The 21,146-nt window shown below is 38.8% G+C and overlaps 1 protein-coding gene across 2 annotated transcripts in view; it reads right to left on the bottom strand.

Moving 5' to 3' along the window:
• Positions 1-17,834, bottom strand: part of nhsl2 (NHS-like 2) — an 86,412-nt gene extending 68,578 nt beyond the window's left edge. Inside the window, exon 1 of one of the 2 annotated variants that reach the window (XM_066714863.1) lies at positions 17,215-17,834. In XM_066714863.1, the coding sequence (XP_066570960.1) occupies positions 17,215-17,491 (277 nt within the window). In that variant the 5' untranslated portion in view covers positions 17,492-17,834. The remainder of the gene's footprint in view (positions 1-17,214) is intronic. The other variant, XM_066714864.1, reaches the window with a different exon arrangement.
• Between the last annotated feature and the right edge of the window lie 3,312 nt (positions 17,835-21,146).

The following is a 21,146-nucleotide window of genomic DNA, read 5'->3' as shown; positions in this document are numbered from 1 at the left end:
TCCTTTATTGGAATTAAGTGTATCACAACAGATAGACAGCATCAAGGGGGGTCAGGGGGATTCACAGCCTACATCATCACAGCCCATCCCTGTCCTGTCTATCTATAGCAGTCACAACTGCAAAGAAACTAAAACCGAAGCATATTTACTAATGTATAGTTTTTTTCGGCATTCAATGAACTACACATCCAAAAATTATTTTCCTGGTTACAAAATAAACTGTATGTCTGTATTTTGAGAAGAAAAAAACATTTCAATTAAGAATAGCAAATATGAAAAAAAAACATATTTGCTAACTATCCATGTTCATTTTCTTGAAATACTTCATATTAAATAATGATAGATAAGGACACAAATAGCTTGAAAAAACATTCTAACAAAAGTGAAATGTCTGTTCTTTTAACATCCAAGAAGTGAAATACATGGGATGTGACTTCCTGTATTTGATAGGGTATATACTGTACATCTCATACAAAACACACCACAGACCATTAGTTATGTTGAAAACTTGAATTTAGTAATAAAAGTGCACATATAAATAGTTTAAACATGAAAGGGCAAAACTGTTAACTCTAAAGACTTTTTACATAATAGCCTCCATAGGGAAGTGTAGGCTACTTGTCAGAATTAGGAGTGTTATCCAAAAATCCCAAAAGATCTGATGCCAGACAGGAGCTCCTTAGGGACAATTTCTTTGATTTCCAGCTGAATTTAATCTAAATAATTTGGTTTATAAAAAGCTACAGTGTAGTGTGTGTTTTTCCAGCCAAGAATGAAGAATCTCTGGACCTCTGGATACTGTATTTAAAAAGACGAAGGATAAATAAATGAAATATTTAAAGAACGAAGGATCCACAGACCCAGTATCTTTCAAAACATGACAAGAAAAGGAAATCAACTGGCAGGTTGCCACAGAAAGGTCACTTTCCCCACTGCTGCCCCTTCAATTACAGAGAAAGTCCAGCTACAGACAGTGACGGAGGGGAAAATATCCACAAGTTATTTCAGGAATGAACTGAAAACAAGCACTGATAGAACAACAAAGAGAAACACTACAGACAACAGGGACTAAGAGATCCTTTCAACGCAGGAAAAGAGTGAGAGAGATTGCAAGAGAGAGAGAGAGAGAGAGAGAGAGAGAGAGAGAGAGAAAGAAAAAAACGCTCCTGACTTTTGAAATGTTAAAATTGCTATTAGTCACAATTTGTCACCGTGCAGCCTCCAAAATGTCATTCCAATTTTTCTCCTCCAGTCGCTCCCAGCAGCTTTGTGCTCTGTGTGGAGGGGAGAAGGCAGCCCTGCACTCTGAAACAGCTTGAGAGGGAATGGCAATGCCAGCAGAGGGATGGGCAAGGGCCCAGATCGCAGTGGGTCAGTAGCACGCTTCCTGGCTTTAGCAAAGTAATGCGGTAGAGCCTTGTTGCTCTCACAGCGACAGGACAGCCTGCAAGCGTGGAACTGTTGTGCTGGAACCAGAAAGGAAAAACAAACAAAAACCACAAGAGTTCTGCCAGTGATCCAATAACACAAGAATCCTCTGTAATGTGGGAAGAGCCCACGTGAAGGGCAAGCTTCATATTCAGTAACCCATTCCCCAATGCTTTCAACCTTACTGAGCACCTGGGGAATTCAAAACAAATGTAGTCGCTTTTTCAAATTGCAGGATCTCTCTGAAGAGTCCTTGAAAATCTTATCACTGAGCAAGGATGAAAGGGACTTTTAATGCAAGGCACTTTCGGCAAGAGCACAATTAAAAATGACAGTTTGTCTTGATGAGCAGCTTAAACGGCCGAGACAGCGACAAAACCACAAAAGCATCCGTCATCGTGCGGTAACAACAGCAGCTGGACTATAGCTAAACTTTATTAAGAGAAAAAAGAATAAAGGCCCTAAGTAACAGGCCAGTCATAACACATAACTGTAGTAAGTGCTGATGAAGAATAATGATTCTCTGGGATTGGTGGTTTCAGATTAGCTAAAAGAGGAATCTGCCCATGAACTCACTTACTCATGCAGTACATTATCTCCCAAAGACATATGTTTTTATCATTTCCAAACACTTGGGCTACTCTGAGATTATTCTTCAGCATAATTTTCATAACAGCATAACTTCAGCTCTCTTTGAAAACTAATAAGAAGTATCTGTCTGTTACTTACGACAACATAGGCATTGCATTCATCTAGAATAGTACAGAATCTAATTATTATTGTTATTGATATTTAGTCCAGTAAGATACTATAAGACTTCCCAAGATTTACAAAAAGAAAGTTCATTGCACTTTAAATAAGGAAACAAAATATTTTATAACATATGCTTGTAAAACATTACAAAGTTCTGAAATATAAGAGTTAGGGCCCCTGTTTTGCGTTTCAGACAAAAGTGTGGCACTTCATTAAAGTTGTTCAATGTTTAGCTAAATATTGTAAATGTATATTGGATGTGCAAGGCAAGACCTTACCTTACAGTGTTTGGTTCCCTTTACTTGCATTACATTTCCCCCACCTCATGCCCAGTTTAAAAGACCTCCCACTAAGTCTTACAAACATGCCTACAACGGAAACAGTGAGTGCCCAAAAACAGCATCCCACAATTTCTTCCCATAAAATCTGACCAAACGTCTGGAATTCAACTAAACAGAACTCTACAACAACAACAAAAACTCTCCGTTACATTCAGATGGTCTAGACATTTGCTGGCAATCTCTTTTGTTTTAGTAACATAAAATATTGTTGTTGTTTTGTTGCACAATTAGTTATCTCAGAGACATTAGCTACACAAACTGGAAATGTAGGTGTCAAGTGATATGAATAAAGCACGAATAAATACCTGAATGTTAAATCCTCTGACACAATGAAGTAATAAAGAAAAGCTTCTCCTCAAGACTTTCCATAGCATGCACACTCAGTCTCTGGTTGGCTCTAGGATCACTGCTATGGCTTGCATAAGCAAGTCATGTGAACACCATGTTACACGGAACCCTCTTTTTCATACTGCTCAAGGGAATGACCTTCAAAGAACAAACAAGCTCTCTCTTTTACTTTCAGACAGAGAACTGGAGTCGTGTCTTGGGAATCCAGAACATTTCTCTTTTTGTGTAACTTAATCAAAGGCTTATATTCCACACAGGCCGCTCTAACTGACGCCTGGTATCTTCAACACATTGGCACTCGGCAGTATTTGGATGGGAACGCTCCACATTTCTCGTGTAACATGTCATGCACTATATATCTTCATTTCGGCAGCAGGAACAGTTTACCACACCACTGTCTGCCGTGACCCTGGGAAACTAATCAAATTCAAGAAACGTTCAATTCAGATAACTGGTGAAAACATTTCTTCTCCTTTATCTCTGAGAAATCCCCACATGTGGTTCTGCACAGCGGTGGCACTGGTTCTTATTTTCTGCTACTTGTCTATCAACATGAGCTCAAGGCCCTAAATGTAAAGAAATAGCCTTTAGCCAATTAGCTGCTTTGATACCAACAGAAGTAACTGATTCTACCTCCTCCTTATGACTGAAAATGCATGCCTGTAGATGACCCGAGTTTGTTTCGAAATGTAAAAAGAAGAACCTGATTTGTGTTGTATAGGCATGCAGGCACATGTTTAAACTATTAAGATTACCAGGAAACCAGATAAACCAATAACGTGGTCAGTTCCTGTGGTTGTGTGTTGCAGAGGGGGCAACGTAGCTGGGATATGTCTACTCTCAACCCTTCAATTCTTATTGAACAGACCTACTGAGTTAGATGTGGGAGGGAGGGACTCGTATTATCACTCCCCACTGCTCTGCCGGCTCTGGGAATAAACATCTTGGAAAGATAGCAAAGAATCTTACTGGGAGAGAAATGAATTAGTAAATAATAATCTTCAGAAAGATCAACTAACCGAAACAAACCGGTAGCTGAAAAGAGTCATGTCTTTTTCTTGGCTCTCACAACTAAGGTTCAGTTAGGACTCACAACTTCACAGAGATTTCGCTGTACTGTACCGACTCACTGGCCTCCCTGAGGTCTATTCAGTGCTAGAGGAAATTTCGATATCGATTAAGCCAGTGTATTCTATTCAATATCTGAGGTTTGCAATCTATCTGAAGCTGACTGCCCCTTTCTGATTCACCACAGGCTTTTGTCCCTAGCTGAGGAGGTTGGGACCAGGCACAACACAAACTCTGAACTTCCTCCCCATCAGAAAAAGCAACATTGGCTACACACAAAATCAGGGTCCCTTCATTTTCAACATGACGCTTAAACAATAATGAGAAGGGATGCACAAGACCCTGCATTTGTGATCAAAAGGGAAATGAAAACAACATGCTGAAGTTTCACCAAGAGATTTTTAAAAATCACATCTTCGTTAAGTAACACTGCCTTATTCCACCCACAGTACCACAGCCCACACTTACAGTAATAGGAATTGCATCCATAATTACCTTTAAATAGAGGCATGCTTCACTGCCACAGGTAAAGACCGAGTTTTTCTCCCAATTGCGGTCCAGCCACTCCAGGGAACAGCAATTCTTCCCTGTTCTTCCTCAACCTCACCAATTCTAGCACGTTCAGCAGCAGTTTACTCTCACACATATACACTTGTTTTTGTTTTTTCGTTTTTTGTTTTTTTAAAGAGGAGTACCTGATACCGCGTTACAGCCCCGTCGAGACAGCTCACACCTACTCAAGTTTTAAAAAAAGACAGGGATTCAGAGCGAATGAACCGGCTGCTTTCCGCCACACCACGTCTCTTTATTCTTTAGGCTATGACAAATCCTGGAAAGTGTCGAAGCTCACAGTTCAATCTGCCTCAGAACTTGGGTAACGCAGGCAGGCACATCAGATTGAGACTCGCATGCAGTTTAACCCAACGTGCTTCACATCCACTGACCTCCACAGATCTGAATCGAGATCAGGTTCATTTATCACTGGCTTCCATCATTCTCTTCTGATATACATTCACAGACTTAGTGCACTGCATTTATTCCCTAATTTCACTTTTATTTTTCACATGGAAGAAATTATTTTTCAAATGCAGCAAAAAGAATGTACCTAGAAACAGTTAATCAGCAGGTTTATCACAGCTATTGCACATATACCAATTTGACCAATATCTCTGCAATTTGTTCAAGGTAGATTTGATATATATATATATATATAGGAACTTTATACCCTTGCATATATCCCTGAAAAATCGATTAAAGCTGCAATAACATCTTAATCTTTTGCTCCTTCTAAGGGTGTTCCCGTTATTTTACTATAAGGTGAAGGAGTGTATGAGATATTTAATGAAACCAATGGAATTAAACACTAGCAAGACGGCATTGCTTTTAATTTATTGTTTTCAAGTGTTTTATTGCTGGGCTGGGGCTCTGTGGTCCCGCTGCCAAAAAACACATTTTATAAAGCTCCAGGCACCCTGCTCTCAGGCACAGAGCTTGGAGCCTCCCTCCCAGCGGCCAACACAGCTGCTTTCTGTCAAGTCGCTGCCATCTGGAATGAATTTGAAAGCCATTAGGGCCAGCAAAAAGGTTGTTTGTTGATCCTGAGTCGGTCTAGAAGGCGAATCCCTCACAATGCAAAACCTTGAAAGCAAGAGGGGCCACAGTTGTGCCTAACTTACCACCCCCCCCCTCGGAGGTCAGTTAAAATTACAGATGATCTGTGACCTTATTTACACCACAGCCTTTTTTGTTCACCAGCTTTCATCTGTCTGTTAGCAGCCTTGGGTTTAACAGTGGATCCCTGAAATGGATCATTCTGGGAACACACCTAAAAAAATATCAATCTTTCTTGGTTCCAACATTCAGAACAGCCCGATCTTCTAACATTTAAGATTCTCGTGTTTTGTGTAACTTCCTGTCTGAATGACTCAGGAGTGGAATGCCACAACTTGTTGTTAGTCGGCCCAGTGTAACGCTGTTTCACTTCTGTTTTATTACAAATCAAAACAAGTGCAAGCCACATGCTGAATTGCAAATCTAAGATATTTGCAAATAAATACAATACTAATCAAAAAAAATAAAAAGCGGGACACTGAAATCAAAACAGAGTATCTGTCACACTCGAGGTCGGTCACAAATACATTTTTTAACGGGTTATGTTTTCTATTTGTGTTTTGAAAGTTGAGCATTTACATGGTTTTGCTTATTTTGCATTATTTTTGTTTTACGATTTCATATCGCTTTCATCTCTCAGTGTGTGTAAGGTGGTAAACTGGCAAAAGGCCTGTTTCCATTCACAGAGTTATAGGAATGACAGCAGGATGTACTCCACTGAAAAGAATTAGGAGAGCAGAGACCTTTAGTTATAAAGCTACTGATGAATGTGCTGAAAGAGGAGCAGTTTACCACAATTTATCTTGTCCGTTTTCACTTTCTTACATGCTTCTATACATTTTCTGTTTTGCATATTAATGTATTGGTTTGGTTGATTGGTTGATTGATTCATTCATTCATTTTAACTTTGTAAAGCACTTGTATCTTTCTGTTATTAAACAAAGGATATACATATTTGCTTTTATAGAGTACATAATTAAGCAGATGATTAAATTGTCCATCACTGGGAAATATATCATACTCCCGTTGCATAGTACTTTGATTAATTCATGTTAACTTTATATTGCTTGTCTGCTTAGAACTGATTGTCTATATTGTTTATTTTGTTCAATACTACCAGTTTCCAAATATTTTAGACCTCTGTCAGGTAACATACATTTTATTTTTCCTGACCAAATTATTTTAATTAAAAAAGGAATTAAAGAAAACAATATAGTTCTGTGACCTTGTACATAATTGGAAGGCACTAATGTTATGTTTCATATTCTGTCATTTCTTCCATATAACAAGTTAGGGTACATCATGAAGACTTACATCTCAGTTGACCGTGACGGCCCTGTGTCTGGAACACAAGGCAATAAGAGAAACTAGTTTCATGCCTGGTCCTATTTGATCTACTCTAACTCAATGCATTGCAGTTCAGCTTGGAGTATGGCAGCAGGCCCCCTAAAACAAAGTCATTTTTGTGAAGAACCCAAGACACAATCTCCTCTCGTACTTGTATGTGTTAAAAACATTTGTCAAGAAAGGGTGTGCTTGTAATCAAAAGCTAGAGTATTAATAGACTCCGGTTGGCATGACAACAGTTGTCTGTTATGTTATCATTAGGCGCTGTACTCATTACTCCTGATGTACTCCTATGCTGCTGCTATTGGGAGACATTTTGGGTTATGAAATAATTCATAATCAAATATGCCAAACTGCTTAATAATGAAAATATGAGCGGTTTATGAAGAGATTAACTAGACTGGTGATTTGTAGATTTAAAAATATGGTTACACTTTACAATAATAGGTACCAATTAATTAATTAATTAATGTATGAATCCCACAGGACAAACATATGAATGCCATATGCACTTCATCTGAGTTCTGCTGTTAATCACATGTATAAGCCCTAACTGCAAACCTAGTCATACATGTGATTATATGTATGTGATACAATACGATTCAGATGAAGTACAGGCATTCATATGTTTGTCTTGTGGGATTCATACATTCATTAATTAATTGGTGCCCATTATTTTAAATTCTGAACAAAAATAGGTATACATACAACTATACTTTATACACAATGCAAATGGAATTGCCTAAATCCCTCACAATTAAACTATAACCAATATTTGTAACCCATGTGCCTTGTCACTCAACACAACAGCTACACTATGTTAACAGACAGAGAAGTGAAAACCTTCCAAAAACAAATTTAACACCAGTTTCAAGCTTCTAACATATATATTCACACAATTGTTTGCCTTTAGGGTTAGAAATGGTGGAAAATTATAGACCTTGTTTTAATGTACTCATTTTATTATTTATTTAATCTGTATCGTCTTCATTGCGTTCCCTCAACGATGCTGTGTAAAAACAGAGCCTTTGAGTGTTAAACTACTTTATCAGGATGCAAATAAATATCTCACTTTTCTCTCACATGTCTCTCTGTTGGTAGTCAAAGTCATGTGTTATTTGCATGAGATAATAAACAGAAAGTCCCTTACTGCAAACTACTTTCTTAGAAAAAGATGATTAAAATTAGTAAAACCGACAAAATTATCTGCCATCAATCTTCTTCTATTTTGGTTCTTTAGTGCACAGCTCAATACATACATGTGTATCTGTTTTTTAACAACACACATTTGTTTTATGTGTGTATTTTTTTTCATTTAAGTGCAAAAATAAACAAATAAATATAATATAAATATTTAAATATATATAATATAAACCCAGAAAGGAAGTTGATATTTTTCGACAAATGAGGAGGTTGAAAAAAAAAAATGTTCTGGTGTGTGGCTTGTGGTTGGCAATGTGAGATTGATTTCTCAATAAGGGAGGTAAAATATGCAATTCTATCAGGAAGTCTTTCATTTCAAGACTGTCAGCATAGTGGTCAAAACGTTTCCTATAATTACTATAATTATAATAAGATGGTCAGCCACAAGGATAGTTACCTCAACTTGCCTTTAAAACACACACATGACATTCATAGTTAACACAGAACCAGGGGGACATACTGGCTGCATGGACTTAAGTGCTTGACCGCTGACACTCCAGAGAGGATTAAATGACAGCCCTCCATTCTAATTTGTTACCTTACTAGATCCTGATCCCCAAACGGTTAATTACTGGTCTGATTAACAGTCAAGTCAACCCGGCTGAATATTCTCACACTGCGCTACATGACACCACAGCACTTGAGCAAGCCAGCTTGAACAGAAGCATAATTCATAATGTTTATGAACGTGGAAATTACTGCAAAACACTGACAAACAAGATGAAAACAAACACTCTTTCCAAATTATTGTTTCACTACTATGTATTGGAGTCTCTATATGTGTGCAGTGTATATCTAAAGAGTTTCCCTCTGATTCTTTGGCTACTCTTTTTCCAGCCCCAGATAAATAAGATAAGAGCAATATTTGGATCAGTTTAGTGGCAAACATTAAAGTCCTCTCAGTGGTGGAACCCTGTAAAAGAACGAGCATTACAGAACGGTTGGAAAAAAATATATATTTCATTACCACTGTCAGATTTCACTAAGCCTTTCTGTTTCCTCTATCTCTCACTTATGGCTAACATTACACTTCACATTTAGCTCCTGCTGTGTCATCCATGCCAACTCACCCAAGCTCGTAACAAACACTGTCTCAGAAAGCTAGATGGATAGTTAAACAATGGTATGTATAATATAATAATACAAAATAAATAAAATACACTAATGTTTACCTAGTCTGAAACATGTGGGTGGTCTGATTTTGGATCTCAATGCAATATTTTGGCACCTCCTGAAAGTATATTATCTTTTAAGAAGCTGTATTTTGGGGACAACTTGCAGCATACAAAATAAAAACCAAGTCATGTTCCTTAAGTGCTCATGGAAACAAATGTATATATTTACAGAAATGCATATTTAAAATATTTAGAACACATCTTTACAAGTGTTAGAATACAGTAGCATGAAACATAGTTTTCCCTCAATCATAGCTAAAAGCCTAAAAGTAAAAAAAAGATTAACCAATTCTGGGTTCTGCAGTCATCTGACAAACATATCATATATTGTAAATGGATATTGGTTGTTTCCCAGTTACACAGAGCACAACTGGCAACCATTTCATATGTATAGGCAAGTGTGGGAGTTGGTTGATACCATTTTTGTAATTATTATTTTGAAAAAGGGAGCCAGGCACTATCATCTTGGCCAACGGTCAGCTCTCTCTTCAATACCTATGTGCTGTCTCCATGACAACAGAGGAACGGAAATTATTGGGCTGTCTGTTCACCTCAGAACTAGTTTTGCATCTCCTTTGTGCTGTTGGTATAGCTAACTAATAGACGGGGTTAAGGTAGGAGGTTTTGTGTGCTATTGGCTGTAGGGCAGACAAAACTTGGTTATACGTAGGAGCACTGTACAAACCTGCTTTCCAACACACACAGCCCACTGAAGAATAAAAACATATCTTTAAAAAATGGTATTACAAGAAGCATAGAATGGGACACACAAACCGTTGCCAAATAATGTTACCTATGTTTTTTGGTTTCTCCACCGTTTATGAATCCTAAGCACAAGGAAAAAAAATCCAGTTAATTACAAGTTAATGCACCAATTATCAGCACAGTGCTCTCTGGTCTATAATGTAAAACTGTGCTTCTAAAACATTGCAGTTATACAATATATTGTACATTGTTAAAGTAGCTGTAATTTGCAATGTGAGTGCAGGTGCTATACACACCTCCACTGTGTTTGGTAGCCGCAGGTACCATTTTGTTTGCATTTGCACTTGTTGGATGGATGCCACTGTCCAACTGCCAGGCTTCCATCCCAAGACTAACACCTACTCCTATTTATAGCAGATTTCTTCACAGATTGCAGCTTTGGCCGTGTGTGGACATTTTACACCAAGGAGGGATCTTCAGAGAGGCACACTTACACACATGCGTTTATTGCATTAGAGAATTCCTGGAATCTTTTACAATACTTCAAGATGTGTTTAGAATAACATAGGAAATGTCAACACACAACAGCAGTGATGAATCTGTATACAGCCAAACATCTCCTTTTCCTTCAGTCAGCTTCCCTCTTTGGTTTGTTTCTCCTATAATAAGGATCGTGCACCTTAAAAGGTTCATAATCCAATCCTCCCAAAACTTCCCATATATACACACTCACCTAAAGGATTATTAGGAACACCATACTAATACTGTGTTTGACCCCCTTTCGCCTTCAGAACTGCCTTAATTCTACGTGGCATTGATTCAACAAGGTGCTGAAAGCATTCTTTAGAAATGTTGGCCCATATTGATAGGATAGCATCTTGCAGTTGATGGAGATTTGTGGGATGCACATCCAGGGCACGAAGCTCCCGTTCCACCACATCCCAAAGATGCTCTATTGGGTTGAGATCTGGTGACTGTGGGGGCCAGTTTAGTACAGTGAACTCATTGTCATGTTCAAGAAACCAATTTGAAATGATTCGACCTTTGTGACATGGTGCATTATCCTGCTGGAAGTAGCCATCAGAGGATGGGTACATGGTGGTCATAAAGGGATGGACATGGTCAGAAACAATGCTCAGGTAGGCCGTGGCATTTAAACGATGCCCAATTGGCACTAAGGGGCCTAAAGTGTGCCAAGAAAACATCCCCCACACCACCAGCCTGCACAGTGGTAACAAGGCATGATGGATCCATGTTCTCATTCTGTTTACGCCAAATTCTGACTCTACCATCTGAATGTCTCAACAGAAATCGAGACTCATCAGACCAGGCAACATTTTTCCAGTCTTCAACTGTCCAATTTTGGTGAGCTTGTGCAAATTGTAGCCTCTTTTTCCTATTTGTAGTGGAGATGAGTGGTACCCGGTGGGGTCTTCTGCTGTTGTAGCCCATCCGCCTCAAGGTTGTACATGTTGTGGCTTCACAAATGCTTTGCTGCATACCTCGGTTGTAACGAGTGGTTATTTCAGTCAAAGTTGCTCTTCTATCAGCTTGAATCAGTCGGCCCATTCTCCTCTGACCTCTAGCATCAACAAGGCATTTTCGCCCACAGGACTGCCGCATACTGGATGTTTTTCCCTTTTCACACCATTCTTTGTAAACCCTAGAAATGGTTGTGCGTGAAAATCCCAGTAACTGAGCAGATTGTGAAATACTCAGACCAGCCCGTCTGGCACCAACAACCATGCCACGCTCAAAATTGCTTAAATCACCTTTCTTTCCCATTCAGACATTCAGTTTGGAGTTCAGGAGATTGTCTTGACCAGGACCACACCCCTAAATGCATTGAAGCAACTGCCATGTGATTGGTTGGTTAGATAATTACATTAATGAGAAATTGAACAGGTGTTCCTAATAATCCTTTAGGTGAGTGTATATATATATATATATATATATATACATACACACACACACACACACACACACACAACACGTTTTAATTAGAGTCAGCAACATTTCAAAGATCAACCACAAAGGCCTACTTTTTGTTATTTTTATATAAAGTATATGTAAAGCAAATATACCATTAAGACATTTTAATAGCTGAAAAATCCCTACTTGTTAGGGGTTTTGTCAATAGAATCAGTCAACTGGGAAAGAAGCCACTTAATTATCCATATCAAAGCCAAGTCGCTGCAGCACATTGTTCTATTCCAATGTCTCCAAATCCCTGAACAGGAAAAAATCATGTATTACGAGAACACAACCAGACTGCAGCGCATTCCAATGGTCTGATCCTCGCACAGTGTCCTGCGGCGGGAACTTACTCTGCGGAAATAAATCTAATAATTCACAGCATTCAACTGATTCTCAAACGTTCAGATTGCTGTCCTTTCTTCGCTGGGACACTGAAAGAAAATCTCATCAGACGCAGGGAAGAAAAAAGCTCAAACTAATTTAATTGAAGTAACCTGCCACTAGTTCAAACAGCAGTTTGATATCAGTTTGAATTATTTTTAACTGTGCTTGAGTTTTATTAACTGTTTATGACTGGGGTTTGTTGTTTTCAGTGTTTTGAAAGCTCTTCATATTTTTAAACTATGACAGACACTTACCTATGACAGAATGTTTAAGATAGCCTTACATTACAACAAGTGTCTAAGTGTATCTCAGTGATCAAAGGAGAAAAGCATTGCAAATATTTTATAGCCTGCTTAGAGGCCTGACCTCAGTCACACAGAACCGCTTTGGAATGAACTGAGGTAACAAATCAACAGGAGACCTTGGAGTCCAGTTTGCTGCAGTAAAAACTGCACTACAGGAGGAATAGTAAAATATGCTTTCGGCCTTCGATCAAAAAGGATTGCAGCCGCAGTTAAAGCCAAGGGTGAACAGCTGCCTTTCAGTATTTGTCTCCTATCTAAATACACTTGACCATATCATATAAATCCATGTCTGAGTAAAATATGTTCTAAAACAGACTGTTTGCATCTGATATAAGCCTTAATTGGCTAAGCCCTCAACTTTGTGAATTCACAGTTTTATTGTGTGAAACAACCACACGACCACACTGCAATTGTGCTTATTAAATAATCCATCTTTCTGCCTGATCATTTATATTTAATAAACAAAAGACAAAATCAGATAAAAGCGGCAATTGATAATGTAAATATAACATTGGCTGTACATCGAGAATCCCAGAACACAAAAGCTAGGCTTCCCATTTCAATGGATAACAAAAGTAAAGCAGTGCCTCGAGAGCCCACGACGAACAGTAGATTTGCTTGCTTTTGCTGAAACTGCAAAGTTTGCAAAGGGATGAAACCAAACCCTCCAAACCCTGCGGAGAGACAGCGGCTCTATGAGCTCCGCGCTGTTCTTTCGTAAACACTCCTGTCCTTGTGCGCTTCTTTTTGGCATCTGCATCTGGAGTGCCGCCACAACAACACCGGGACAGCGGAAAAACGCGTGCAAGCTGTGTCTCTGAAGGGAAAGCCCATGCCAAGACAGGAACTTGTTTCGTGCTGCATTTCACCTGGATTTATCACTCTCCCCAGTCCACCCACTTCCCTCCAATGCCTCTGAGCTCTGCAATTGCCATTATGTAACTTCTAAGCCCTTTAAACATTTATTTAAGCACATAATCTCATTTTATATTAAAAAAAATAACACACATAAAGAAACACCTCATCAATGCTCGAAGGATATCCAGAATGTTGGGAGTATTCATGTATAAATCTTTGCCTGTCTTCATGACGCAATTTCACCACCCATTAAACTGAATATAAATCGCCACGTTGAAGATAAAGGATTTCCCTATCAGGAGTAGGACTGCATGAATTAATCATTTACCATAATCCACTGTGGTTCACAAGACCAAGGAGTCCAATAAAAAGCTATAACCAAGCTGGAATATGCATTATTGTATAGTTGTATAGTAAGCAGACGGTTATGAACAGTGATCGTTCTTTAAGACAAAAAAATCAACAAGGACTAGTTTGTGACAATCATTATATATCAATAAGTCATTGCCTTCTGTGTTGTTAATCTTGTCTAATGTGAAGGCAGGTCTGAAATTGTTTTTATTCCCCTGCATGTGTGAAAAAAGATCTGTGCCTGATTTGTATCACTGCTGTACAACTAACCTGGCCCTGAGCCTCACTTGGGGGATGATCTTGCTAATACAGTGTGAAATATTACAACACGATGAGTGGAAAATAGAAACTGAAAACGAACTGCAAATAAAGAATAAAGATCAGATCATATATTTTTCCTTTCACAAGAGATTATTGCTGTCTCGAGTCTCTTAATGTCTGGGGGATTGTGAAGATGGTGAAATCAACTAAATAAACTCTCCAATCTACCATGTCCAAAGCTGACATGTTAAAATGTACAGCCTTGACAAAGAGATAATATGTCTGCAACACAACACAAAGCACAAAACAGAGCAGACACAAACATAATTATGGTAGCTTGGGATCATATGTCATAAAGTAACTAATCCTATTCATACAGATCTCCTATACATTAAAAATGATGAGGAAAACAGAGAGACAGAGTGTGTGATGGGGTGAGGGAGTCTACATTCGTACGTGAGAAAAGAGCGAAAAAATTGACTGTTTGTCTCATCATCAGGTGGTGATTTGCCTTCAGTGACCTGACAGAATGGAGCTAACATCAGCTAATGTTTCATAAAATCATGACAGAATTGCAAAATGAAGTTTTCCCTAAACATGACCGTTTCATATCCACCTACAAAGAAAACAAATGCTAAGGATTGTTTTAATTCAAGACTTTCTGGGAGCATTGCAAAGTTAGCAGAATCCTTATTCCCATACAGAGGAAAGAGTCCACATGGAAGGGGGCATTCAAACCCTCTTGCTTGTCTGGATATTATTGATTCATGAAGAAATCCATTGATTGAGCTTGCACAATGATAGTAGCCCTGCTCCTAACATCAGCAAGTGTTTATTTAAAGAAGAATGGCCTGTTTTAAGTGCTGAATACACTTTAATTACCTACCATTGGTGTCATATAGCTTTTGCACATGACTGTCTCTCCCTTACAATGTTAACAAGTTAACTAAAATACATTCTTTAAATCCCTGCCCTCATACTGTCTTCTGTTCAATCTGTTTACTCAAAACTGCGGACAGCATATTTTCTTCTGTTAAATATATTACAGCACATACATTGTAAAACGAAAAAGCAACCAATAATGTTTCACTCCAGTAATTGCTGGGGGAGTGAGAGGGATGCAACTTGAATCTGTTAGTGTTCTCTACTGTCAACAGTCTCATGACCAAAGATGTAGTGACTTTTCGATGAACCCTTGCCTAAACCAAGCAAGCCAAGCTATGATACAAAATCCCAAGAATCATGAACCGACGCCAAACCACATATTGTACTAAAAGCCTTCTGCGAATCACGGTTTTGGGTTCACCTCTATAGCCAAAAGGATTCAGAGAGAGGTTGCCAGTTGTCAAAAACATGGTTTCAGTTTGGCCGAAACAGACATCTGTTGCATCTCTCTCCGTGCCCAAAGTTTACTGTAATTGTTTTTTTGTTTTTTTCTCCAGGGCTCAGAAAACAGGATAAATAAATCCATACTTACAACAAACAAACAAGTTTACACAGAGTACAATTTACAATTATTATAGGAGCCAGTGATCTGAAGCCCACAGCCAATACAACATAATACTTTTTCAAAAGGAAAGGGATCCAAGTGTTGTATTAGTCACATTAATGAGTTGATCTGACTCCAACTTTAATATTGCAGGTGCATTTTAAGGAAGGCGTGGGTGCAGGACTTTAACTCACCAGGAATGAACTTGCATTAACTAATGGTCAAAACAGAAGTGTAATAAAATTATAAAAACAGAAGAGAACCAATGCCTGTAGCTAAACCTACAAACCCAATTCTGGCCTCTAACAGAAGAAAACAAAAACACTTTTCAGAACAACTGGTTATATAGACTATTCAATGTCAAATCTATTAAAGTGATTCTACAAACCCCACATAATTACTTGTGATAATACAAACAAATAGGTAGATATGGAATGCAGTGACATCACAGTTTTCTTAATATGATATATAATCAAGCTCTTATATCAAGGTGCACTAAGTTATAGCTGCTATCCTCCGCATGTGTAAATGTATGTACGCCACACATTAATATCCCAGTTCGCAGAGTTTAATGAACCTCATTACCAGCGGATACAGATGCTAAATGATGCGCTTATTGTTTTCCGAGGAGCGCAACTCCCACGCACAGGCGCACTGCTCTTCCTCGGAGAGCATTTGACCTGAATGAAAATCCACGCCGACAATGCACTGATCTCCCCTCAGGCTCATCCTCCGTTGGGAATTGTGCTGTAAACATTCAGGCCTTTTTTCATTAAAACAATACAATTAAAATCCTTACAAAGAAGTGATCAAGCTATTAGACCTGTTATGCAGTGAAGTGCATTTTGGATGCAATTTAAGAAAATAATGAACTTCTTTATATGGAGTTATTGATCAATATTGAATATAAAAGCAAACAATAATGAAGTAAAAAGGCAAACACATACAAGCAAAGCCTATACAAAGTTGTACCTGAATCTGATTTCAAACGTCGCGGTGTGTCAAAAATGATAAAATTAACTTTAGTATTAGTGAGTTTCTTTCTTAGTTAATGCTGGCATTCAAGTTTGTGAATATTGTTGTAATACCGCAATAAATAAACAAATAAACTTGCACAGGTCCGAGAGTTAATATCATTGGAGAGATGGAGAGCACAGCTGGCTTGTTCCAGCTGTTGATGTTGGCAGTCGTACAAGCCCGTCTTGTCACGGGTGGAAAATGTCAACCTGTGACTTCAACAATGACAGAACAGACAAAGCCCATGTATGATCTGAACACGTTAATAGGGATTTTATATACAACGGAAAGTGTCAACTATATAAAATAGTTGTAAAACCAACACCCTGGATTTCTTCTATCAAACTTCTCCCAGCATGTAAATCGTCTCCCCCTGGTATTAACAGGGATGAAGGTTAATCAAAACCAAGTTTAAGAAAATAACAGACTTGTTGCCAGTTGCAATTAAAACCCCGGGGAGTTACAGTTATTAATAGGCTAATAAACAAAAACGAAATTACACTGTGGCGCATCAGCAGGCATAGACTTTTAAACTTTACTTTTCTAAACAAGTGTCAGAAAGCAGCACAGCTCTGGGTTATGATGGCACTTACTCGTTTTCGGCGGCTGGGTAGCCAGTGCAGAAACATGCTTCTGCAGGCTGATAACTTTGCTCTCCAGAGTCCCGGAGCGGCGATATAAGGACACGATCTCCCCCTCCAGCTCCTCTAAGATGCTCACCGAGTGCCGGGACAGATCCGAGAGCTGCCTCAGCACCGAGCCCAGCGCACAGCCGCACACGTCCGCCAGCTCCGCGAAGAGCGCCCCGGGGCTGCCCGTGTCACCTCGGCACATCTCTCTGGGCAGGATCGCCCGCTTGCAGAAAGGCATTTTCGCCTGAAGGACTGTTACAAAAGTCAAGCAGTCCTCCGGGAAGAGTCCGGCTGCGGCTGAGCAATCTTACCAGCAGTTGCGCTCACTTTCATGGTGTGTTTTGCACGGCGATGAAGTGTCCACTGCGCGGAGCTCTAGCAGAGTAAAGCGAAACCCAGACAGCGCTGTCCTATCAGTGCAGCCTCATGCACATCGGAGTCCTTCAAACTATTCACTGTACTTCTGACGACTGTGTCCCCGTACAGGTTTGGATGCTGTACAAGACCACCGTCCTGTTGTCCAACTGATGAACTCTGAGCTATTCACTATACTCCAGTTTAATGACTTGGAAGAAGTTGGGCGCATTGACTCTCCTGCGCTCCGCTGTATTATTGCGCTTATATTGTGTAATCTCTTGCACGTACTATACTTCCGTTTTTGATTCCTCTCTATTTGTATATTTATTCACTTACCATTATCAATTGATTGATGTCATGCATTTAAATCTGGGTTGAACAAATACACCGCATCAAAAAAGATTGATGCATGCCACTCAAACATGGCATCCAGGTGAGAACTGATCCTGTAGCGCAGTAGTTCTCAACCCTAGTCTTGGGGGCACAATCCTGCTGATTTTCATTCAAAGCAAGCTCTCAAGTACTTAAATGTATCATTATAATCAGAGCTTTTAATTATTTAAAAACGCAGAAGATTTTAAATTAAGTTACTGATATCAGGCACTAGAATTATCCAGTGTTTTGTATGCTAAGCAGTTTAATAAGTAATATTAAGCAAATTATACATTCAATTAAGATTTTAATTAAGTAACTGCGAGCTCAGTGGGAACAAAACCCAGCAGGACAGTCTGTCTCCAGGACCAGCGTTGAGGAGCACGGGTTTAGTGCCATATGGGTTACATGCTACTGATGATACAAAGCAATTTTGTCATAGACTGAGGAATGATGACCTACTCATCAAAGGTCCTCCAATAGGACGAAAGAGCAGAGAAACTGCTGCAAAGGTGATATTTGGAGTCAAAGGGGATGCAAAGCAAACAGGTAAATCCCAGTCAAACCCAAGGGGGTAGATTAGTACAGATTACTAAACAGGAAGCATGTGAAGCCAGATTGGGTTCAATGAGGTGGAGCATGAAAGACATGACAACTGCTGGGGACCTCAACCCACCTTTGGATCTCCCTGCCCATTTAGATAAAGACCTTATTTTATGGGTGATGGTCAAGATATATTATCACGTGAAAAAGGGATCTTGTAGTTGTGTTGCGCAGTGAATACCTCCACTGTTGGTCCAGTCCTAGGCTCTCTTGCTTACAAATACCCTAAAGGCATATGGGCTCTCCCCCCAAAGTTTTTGGCTGGCCTGGATATTTTTGTAAGGCACACCTCCAGCGGAAGTGGAGAACCAAAGAAAATAATAAAAAGAAAGAAAACAGAGAGAGAGGGGGGGGGGGAAACGATTTCACAACACTATCTGTACTAATCTTATCAGGACATTGTTTTTCATGGCTAATATGAAGTCCATCACATGGAAGCCATTAATTAGAACCAGCTGGCTCCCCCTCCTGAGCTTGGAATATGAATGTTGCCTTTGTTTTCAGTGTGGTCAGTTTGAAACATCTGAGAAGAAACACACACCCACACCACGGTTAACTTCTAGTTCCTTTCCGTTTTCGATTTGCATTCTGGCAAATCCATGGACCAAGGAAGTCCGATGATCAAAGTTGTGTTCGACATGCAGAAATGAAGGCACCAAAACATTATATGCCAGATATTGATATTACTTAGATTTCTTAGATTAAACCTGTTCCAATACAGCTCAATCCAGATCTATACGGTGCCAACACTAACATATACATATTTATGGCTTATATTAAAGTATATATTTAGATGTTTTGGGCCAATTTCAATCTCAACAAAGACTCCGGATCATGTTATAAATTAAATGTGCAAGTTACAGGTGGTGGCTCTGCCATTGCTTTGATATACAAGCACCTACCATTTAGAAGTTGGAAATAAATATAATGAAATAGCTAAATTAAGAGAAAAAAGTGAGCAAAATAAAGTTCACTAATAACACTGTGTCTCTAACTTTTAAAGACTTGGGTATTATATACTACATTTTGTCTTCTTGGACTAGGTCATGTACAGTGAGATTGCTAGTTACTGTGATATCCCATGAACATTAATGCAAAATAGCAGCTGCTGTATTTTCAGATTAAATGTAATATTAAAATAATAATAATAATAATAATAATAATAATAATAATAATAATTAAACAAATCTACAATTCATCAGCTTTGGTGTTAAAAGGAAGGAAGGAAAGTCACAAATAAACCATAGTGTTCTCTAAAAAGGTTAATTGCAGCAATTTCACTGTATGAATCTGAAAATTGACTAGCTACAATTCCTCATAATGGGACTTCATAGGATCATAAATCATAGGGAAATCATAGGATTTTCATAAAATATTCTAATTCTGATGTATCATTGGAAATTGAAAAAAGGCAGGTCCTCAGAAACAATTTACTGCTTATTGAAACTCTTGGGACAGCTGAATATATATATAAATATACATTAAATTATACCACATATTCTTAAAGGGAATGTGTGTTGTACCTTTAATAACCCTGCCTTTAAACTTTATAGTGACGAAAAAGGAAACAAAAAGAAGCAATTTTTAAACATGACCTCTTTTGCCCTTCTATGTAGTTGTGTTTTAATTCAAGCAAAAAGGATGTATGGTAAGCAAGAAAGCTATCTAAATGAATAGGTTTATAAACATTTTGTTACAGAGTATTTGACCCACTGGGACCAGAGCTGTGCATCTGTCTTTAATGGTATGGACTACATTGCCCATTCCCTCACCATGTGGCAGAAAAAATCTGTATTAGTTGCATCACATAGGTGGCCATCGTGGATTCTCCACAGTATGCTGGTTTTAATTCTAAGTAAGCAGTGAATTACTTTATTGAATCAATTATATGCTTCACCAGTTCAAAAAATATAACTCATATATAAAAGCTGAAGGACTGCAGTTCTCCAGTACCACCAAGATAATATCACTACAGTTAAGCATCTGTGGTTAGTTGTACTAATAGTATATTTTCTCTGATCTGGCATCCAATACTGAACATAACATCAGTCCACATTGCTGCACCTAATGGATCAACATTCAGAACTGAACTGGGTTCTGCCCTGAATTCTTGTGCTACTTTTAAGAAGTAATCTGTGTAATCTGAATGCGACACACGGTGCGTTCTTATAGAGCCAGATTGCACTGGAATGTGAGGTTGCCTACCGACGGCTACCTACAGACTTCCCCATCTGTATTCCAATGCTTGATGCCTTTAATTAGCTGGAATCGATCCAAGCAGAGACCATATATAAGCACAAGCAGAACTACACCATCATTTCAACCTAACTAGACAGGAGCCCAGAATCCAAGCATGAGAAGGGAATACCATGTGCAGTCTCCCATTTGTGATCTATATTAAGCTCAAGGACATTTTCTCTCGAGCACACTACGTTCTGAAACTAATGCAGTTGGACCCAGAAGACTCCTGCTGTGGAATTCTGTGTGGTCTGTAATGAGCAGATTGGCTCAGACTGTAGAAAAACAGGTTGCGCCCAGTAGTGCCCATATGGCACCTTCAC

Source organism: Amia ocellicauda, chromosome 10, assembly GCF_036373705.1.
Source record: "Amia ocellicauda isolate fAmiCal2 chromosome 10, fAmiCal2.hap1, whole genome shotgun sequence".
Classification (NCBI taxonomy): Eukaryota; Metazoa; Chordata; class Actinopteri; order Amiiformes; family Amiidae; genus Amia; species Amia ocellicauda.
The sequence above is the reverse complement of the archived record's forward strand: the minus strand, read 5'-3'. Positions and strand labels throughout refer to the sequence as shown.